At 37.0% G+C, this 7699-nt stretch overlaps 2 protein-coding genes across 2 annotated transcripts; both read left to right on the top strand.

Annotated features, from left to right (window-relative positions):
* On the top strand, positions 1-3569 carry LOC137735247 (probable hexosyltransferase MUCI70). The gene is made up of 6 exons (XM_068474658.1): positions 1-523; positions 951-1168; positions 1407-1583; positions 1659-1814; positions 2219-2495; positions 3106-3569. The coding sequence occupies exons 1-6, from the start codon at positions 145-147 to the stop codon at positions 3336-3338; spliced, it is 1440 nt and encodes a 479-aa protein (XP_068330759.1). The 5' UTR covers positions 1-144; the 3' UTR covers positions 3339-3569.
* A 2936-nt stretch (positions 3570-6505) lies between these two features.
* LOC137733517 (protein BPS1, chloroplastic-like) lies at positions 6506-7468 on the top strand. The gene has a single exon (XM_068472664.1). The coding sequence runs from the start codon at positions 6506-6508 to the stop codon at positions 7466-7468; it is 963 nt and encodes a 320-aa protein (XP_068328765.1).
* The last annotated feature ends 231 nt before the right edge of the window (positions 7469-7699 follow it).

The following is a 7699-nucleotide window of genomic DNA, read 5'->3' as shown; positions in this document are numbered from 1 at the left end:
GCTCATACCGTCCTACGCTGAGAAACTTCACAGCAGGAAAAAGGAGCTCATACTTCGCAAAATTTGATCTCAAAGCCCGTAATTTACCCAAATCCACTTCCAAGTCACTGATTTCAATTTCCGCGGTCGAAGCCGTCGTCGTCAATGTTCAGCAACAACAGCATATCAATCTCAGTCTCCGACGACGAAGCGGACGAACTCGGCCGGATGCGAGTTCGAGTTCGAAGAAAGCGCAAGAAACTCGGCCACCGACTCAAGAACGAGTTCCTCTACCGAGTCGCTAGAAAGCTCGTCAGGTACTGGGCACTTCTCATTTTTCTCCCGGCCCTTGGGTTGCTCTTATACGAGGTTTCGAGGATTGGTAGGAAGCCGAGTTTGGTGGTGAAATCGGAACTCAGTGCGCCGGAAAAGCCGAGTTTGGTTGGCGCGGAAACGGTGAAGAACTCGAGTTTGGAGAAGAAATCGGAGGGGAATTTGAATCGGCTCGATCATACGACTCGGGTTGTTGGAGGCGTTAGACAACGTAAGTTCAACTCTTGCTTAATTGCCATACGTTTCGGATGCAATTGTACAATGGGTAATCGAAATTGTGTTAAGAACGAGTTCAAAATCTTTAATTTTTCTTTCTAAAGAGTATATAAGGAAACGATTCTGCAATCTGCATAGTGTTGTAAGTTACTTACTTTTCTAATGACGTTGTAAATTTCAATGAGTGTAAGCTAGAATTGTGCCTGTTAGATTAATGGGACTGCCCGAATGCCGATTATCATGCATTGCTTGGCACCCGCATTAGTTAACGATTCGGAGTGATTGCCGAGCTTGCTTTGTTGTTTCTTTAGTGTTACTGATAATTGGGTTGTGCATTTTACTGTATTTGGAAAATTTTATTTTATTTAGGATTGGAGTATTGAAGCATTTTGAAATGTGACGAAAATTTGCGGTAATGTTAGGTTGTTTGGACATCCTATCTCCTGAAGAACTTGAGCATCTGGAAATTCCTATTCGCGAAGATTCCAATACTCCTGTTAAGAAAGTGGTATACATATCAGAGAATGACACTCCGTTTTCAGGAGGGAACAACAGTCTTTCTCAGGAGCACACACAGGCCCCAAGATTTAATTCATTTACCGGAAGTCAAACTCTGGATCAGAGAGCGAAATCGTTTAAGGTTATAAGCTGCATCTTTGTTTTGAAACTTTGAACTGGTTTAGTATTCTATCTGGTCTTTGTCATGTTAAAGGTCAAATTTTAAGATGCATCTATTTTCTTTAGGTTTTGATGTAGATGTTATTTTCATTGTGAAGCACATTGAGGTCTTTACTTTTTGCCCGATTTTAAACAGAAATAATAATAATAATTTGTACTGTGAGGCGGTGTTCATATTGTTAGAAATTTGTTGCTCACAGGTAAATGAAACTGTTACTATGAACTGTGGTTTCTACAGTGAAAATGGAGGGTTTAAAATCTCAAATGAAGACAAGGGGTACATGGATAGTTGCAAGGTTGTAGTGTCCACATGTGCATTTGGTGGTGGAGATGATCTTTATCAGCCTATTGGAATGTCAGATGCAACACTTCGAAAGGTTTTTGTCTTTTCAGTCAAATATTACTAATTAGCTTCAAAGTTATAAATTCTTATGAGTACTGAATGTATGCAGGTTTGCTATGTCGCTTTTTGGGATGAAATTACTCTAAGTACACAGGAAGCGGCTGAACATAGAATTGATGGGAATGGATTTATTGGGAAATGGCGCATTGTGGTTGTTAAAGATCTTCCCTTTTCGGACCAAAGGTTAAACGGAAAGATCCCAAAGGTAACAACTTTCAGAGTTAGGTTAAATTATTATCTTTTTCTCTATTTTCATTTAGTTTGTTTAAGTTCAATTTAAAAAATTTATCCTGATCATGTTGCTATCTCTTGTCATCTGTCATTTTCTTTACTTTTTAATTTTTGCAAACATTTTTGTTTTCATGATACATGAAAGCTATTGCAACATGGAACCTATTTTCTGTAATTACATTAATAAGTCAAGTAAAGTACAATAATTTAAGCAGAACAATATTAATCAAAGGGACGCTGGATCTGTTCTTCATGATATAATAGGTTTAAGCTAAATGTCAAATATCCAAAAAGTTCTGTTACAAGTGCTAGCCAAATATCATGTATAGGTGTATGTGGATATTTATCTGAGACTTCGTATATTTTTTCTGGTGTTAGATGTTGCCCCATCGTCTTTTTCCTCGTGCAAAGTATTCCATTTGGGTAGATTCAAAGTCCCAATTTAGGAGGGACCCTTTAGGTGTGCTCGACGCCCTACTTTGGCGTTCAAATTCTGTACTTGCGATCTCAGAACATGGAGCTCGCAGTAGCGTTTATGATGAAGCGAAGGCTGTTGTGAAAAAAAACAAGGCCAAACCAGAAGAAGTTGAGGTGCAATTGACTCAATACCGCCATGATGGCTTGCCAGATGACAAGAGGTTCAACGGAAAGAAGGGTATGCTTCTTTTTCTTTCACTTGTTCTGGCTTGATCTCTCTTATGAAATATTGCTATTTATGATGCTTCATGATTGTAGCAATTCTTGAATTCCATTGCTTCTTTGTTGAGTACATCTTTTTGAAGCAGGAGCAGTTAAGCCTACTGCATGCCTTATTGCTTTCCTTAATTCTGTATATAAGGTGACTTACTCCTGGGTTTTACCGAATGTAAATATCTTAAAATTTTGACATTGAGAAGAGTAGTCGAAATATAAAATCAATCTGTTTATTCATGTTTTCTTATCAGTCTGTTCGTAATTTGAAACAATCTGTTGATTGCCTCAATTCTGCATATTTTAACTTGCTCCTCTGCGCATCATATACCCCTACACTGATTCCAGTTGCCAGTCCGCTCCCCATCAGTCTACTTCAGATTCATATTTTCCCAATTTGTGTTTAAAGTGGGTTATGAGCCCTCCCTCGCTGTCTGCCACCAAGCTTATTTGGATACTTGAGAATTAAGAAATAACCATACTTAATATGAAAAACTCCAAAACTACAAAGCTGGTTATATCATTGTCTTGCATTTTGTTCCTGTACTGAACCATTGTGTCGTTAACCTGTGCAGCTTTATCTGAAGCATCTGTTATCGTGAGGGAGCATACACCATTGACTAATATGTTTATGTGCCTCTGGTTCAACGAGGTGGTTCGGTTCACTTCTCGTGATCAGCTTAGTTTCCCATATGTATTATGGCGGTTGAAAGTGCTCAAGAAGATAAATATATTCCCTGTATGTACCCGGAAAGATCTTGTTAATAGTATGGGTCACATACGCAAGGCTAAGCCCCTTAGAAGTTGACTCTTTGGTAACAGATAGTGCTTCGATTTCTCAATTATTGAACAGGGTCGCGCTGGGGTGCTTGTGTGGTGTGTTCTTAGGCAGTAGTAGATTCCTTCCATTTTCTAATTTCTGTTCATAAACATTTTACAGGAAGAGAAAAGAAAATGATTTTTGCTTTAGAATTTGCTGTGCAAGACTTGCTGTAGTACATCGTGCAGCCTGTTTTCGTCAGGTATTATTTATATTTAATTTTAAATAAAAGTATTTAAAATTATTTCTGACCATACCATGTACGATGAACGGACATGATTTGAGGATCCCGAACGAGGATCCGCTCATTCCCGTTCATAAACTCCGAGAAGGCTTTGTCAGGAGTGGCAAGAGTGGTCTTGTGCTGCTGCTGGTAGAGTTTTCCTTGATCTTTATAAAGTGTCAGGTAATTCACTTTTGTTTCCCAATTAAGTATGAAAATAAGCTTTAATATTTTGGCTTTATAGCCAAAATATTCTCTAAAATTGTCATAACTATTCTCTTTGGTCGCTAACAATGAAAATCAATAAAAAACGTCCTTAAGTTTATCCACTGTAATTCACTTTGTTCTTTATGTGAAAAATCTGTTAATATCCTCATTAAGTAGAGGGTTTGGTTTGACAAGAATACTCATAAATGGGTGGTCACGTAGTCCTTCATGTGACAATTTAGTGATGATATTGATATAGTTTTCACAGAAGAACCAAATTAATTTATGGTGGACAAACTCATCAACGACTTGTGTCAATTTTCATTGTCAGAAATCAGAGTGAGGAGTTATCCTAATTTCAAAAATCATTTTAGCCAAAATGTTCTATAAAATTGTCATAACTATTCTCTTTGGTCGGTACCAATGAAAATCGATAAAAAGCGTCCTTAACTTTATCCACTGTAAATCACTTTGTTCTTTATGTAAAAAATCTGTCAATATCCTTATTAAGTAGATGAGTTGGTTTGACAAGAATATCCATAAAAGGGTGGTCACGTAGTCATTCACGTGACCGTTTAGTGATGATATTGATCTAGTTTTCATAGAAGAACCAAATTTATTTACGGTGGACAAACTCATTGACGACTAATATTGATTTTCATTGTAAAAAATCAAAGTGAGAAGTTATCTCAGTTTCAAAAATCATTTTAGTTAAAAAGCCTTATATTTTCTTTTCTTTTCTTTTGTATTTCAGACAACGGGAGCTTTTAGTTTAGACAATTGACTTTTCTATAAAATACAGTTAGCAAAATTGCAACCTAAAAAACTGAAAGAAGCACGTTTACACGCCAATTAAGTGGTAAATGCACGTTGTTTCCAAAAAAAAAAAAAGTGGTAAATGCACGTTTCCACGCACGCAGTTTTGTGTGCAGTGGGTGCAAATAGTTGCATCACGGAAAACAAAAACGTGCGTTGACTTGGGATTCTAGTATTTAGTTTCAGTACAGCCGTAGCTTGTAGCCTGTACGTGTTTTCTTTGTATGGAACAAAATTTGTCCTTCCTTTCCTTCCTTCCAGATTCTTCCTTCCTTCCCTACATTTGGGAGTTCTGAGGGTCCTTTACTTCTCTCATAACTCTGTTTACGAGTTTGACTGTTTCCCACATTTACTATTCGTACCAATCGAATTGAGACATCGTTTAAAATAGCAGTATCGGTAGAATATTAATATGCAAATTTATAAAAATATCGATGGATATATCAAATATCGATATTGATTACTTTGGATAAAAATTATGGAAATTTGAAATGAAATGTTAGGGATTGTCAAACACTGGTTTAGACAAAATATACAAGTTTTTCCGTTATTTAACATGTGTGTAAGAAATATCGACAATATCTGTTGATTTCAAACACTGTTTGAGCCAAACGTGAACTTTCAAAAAAAAGGAACACTCGGGACTTGTTTATTAGAGAAGATTGACTTGGATATGATATTCACTGTATTAAATACATTTTGAAAGAATAAATAAATGTCAGTTTTCTTGTTTTGTCCCAGCCAATCATCTTTAACAAGGGAGGCCTTGTAGTACTACTACGATGACATAAACCAAAACAAAGCTCGTAGTGGGCAGTGTTTTTGTTTATTTATTTAACTTTTTAAATAACAAAATATAAAAACATAATTTAAACAAGAAGTAAATAAATAATAACGTGCAAAAGAGTAAATTGCCACACATGTTTAAAACCTTTAGATTATATGGACATTCATAGTTTACCAGTTAATTGGCATTAAAAAATAGGAAAACTAATGAAAATGGCTTGAAAACTTTGAATTTTAACGATAAGGACAAAGACATTAATAAAGTAATATTCTTATAGTAAAGCCGTGAAACAATCAAGTAACATTATGGTTTAAGCTACCGACTAACAAACAATGCGCTGCTGCAGCAACTGCGACCAATAAAAACATATACAAAGGAACCAATGTGCTGCATCTGGAGGGAATTTTTTGTATACACAAAACACAAGTCAGTACACCACGTGCTATGATAGAGATGGTTTTGAGTTGGATGCTAACATCCTATTGTGAAATCATTTTTACTCTCAACTAGTAGTAGTAGCTTTCACTATCGTTTTCTTCTACACGTTCTATTGTTTTGGTCTTTTAATTTCTTTAAATTCTCAAAATTTAAGACTAGAAATAAATTAAAATACGCATGTTGACGAAAGAGGAATGCAACGATCACTTTGTCCAACAATATGTACTTTTAGGTGATTTAATATGTTTTACCAAAAAAAAAAAAAGTCATTTAATATGTGTTATTCATGTACCAAACTAAGTAACATCACTTGCAAAAAAACGTGTTCAGAATTAAAAAGCATATCACTTAATCAGATGCTAACTTTGCAAAACAAATAATAGACAATCTCCATTGCTCCAAAAGTGTCTTTCAAGGATTAGTACAAACAAACAAGATAAGAACATTTGACCGCCGCCAATGTCCCTCCTCAGTTTTTACAATTTTCAATTGGTAATTGGCCTAATGGCACGCACCTGGTTTCAACTCTTTTCTGTGTCCATCTGTTCAGCCAAAACGAACACGCCATGTGGACTTTTTCAACGCAACCCCCACAGCTTATATAACACACAAACCCACATTTTCCAACAACTCAACCACAAGGCACAAACCAAATTTCCAAACGAAAACCCTCATTACTTTGCAATGGTTCTCTTGGTGCAAAAGTTTAACCAAATCTACTCCAAGCTGGAGAATCACCACCACCACCACCACAACCACCACCAACTGTCGGAATCCGCCTTATCGGCATCTCTGGATGCCTTCCAAACCCATGTTTCAAACTCCTTGAAAAAGTTGTTGCCTCTGAGTTCATCAGAATCTGCAGGGTCAGAGATTCCATCATTTCCATGGATTCAACAGTGCTTTGAGCTCCTACCCATCGTCCAAAGTGCTTTTGCAAAGCTGGTTGTGGAAGTAGATTTTCCCATGAGCAGATGGGGAGCTACTTCTGTGGATGAGTATCTCAAATACAGTTTGAGTTTGTTGGAGCTTTGCAATTCTGTCTGTTCTTCTCTGTCTAATCTTGGGAAGGCTAGGGTTTCACTGGCTCATGGTTTGAGCCTGGTGGAGAAATCGTCGCCTTCTTCGGCTTTGGAGCATCTGAAGGCAATCCAATTCCTACCAAAGGGTTTGAGCAAGGGAATCAGATTTCAAGGAAATGAAGAAGTTGGGAAAGGAAGTTGCTTGATTAGCAAGGAAACAGTGATTCGACAAGCTTTGGGGGTTATGCAGGAATTGGTATTCTGGCTAGGTGGGATTTTGATGTCTGGATTAGCTGGGAATCCCAAGCCATACTTGGAGGTGAAGAATTCTGGTGGAAGGTTCGTTGACTCATTGCTTTCGGGGTTGAATTCAAGAGTGAGTGAAATAATGGAGAGAAATGGTGGATTGAAGGAGGTGAAGGAGCTTAACGATGCAGTGACGGGCCTTGCAGCAGCAATCGAAATTGGAAAGAACAGCGGAGTAGAAGCCGAGGAATTGAGAAGGAAAATAGAGGTGTTTGAGAAGTCTGTGGACGGTTTGGGAAAGGAGGTGGATTCCGTCTTCGACAAGGTTTTGGCTGGGAGAAATCAATTGCTCAATGGCCTTCCACAGCAAAAGAAATAGAAGATCAATTGTATAACTCACTGTGTACAGAACATTGTTGTATATTTATTGATTTTAGTTTGTAAATCAGAGTTTGTACGTATATAGAAAAAAATGAAGTAAAAATTCACATTTCAAATGATCAAACCAATGTTTATTTCATTTTCGAAAATGTAGATCCTTGTCTTTTAAGTCCACTTTATAGAACTTAAACAGTGATCGGATTCTACAAATTTCAGAGTTGTATTCATT

This window comes from Pyrus communis, chromosome 5 (assembly GCF_963583255.1).
Source record: "Pyrus communis chromosome 5, drPyrComm1.1, whole genome shotgun sequence".
Taxonomy (NCBI): domain Eukaryota; kingdom Viridiplantae; phylum Streptophyta; class Magnoliopsida; order Rosales; family Rosaceae; genus Pyrus; species Pyrus communis.
The sequence above is the reverse complement of the archived record's forward strand: the minus strand, read 5'-3'. Positions and strand labels throughout refer to the sequence as shown.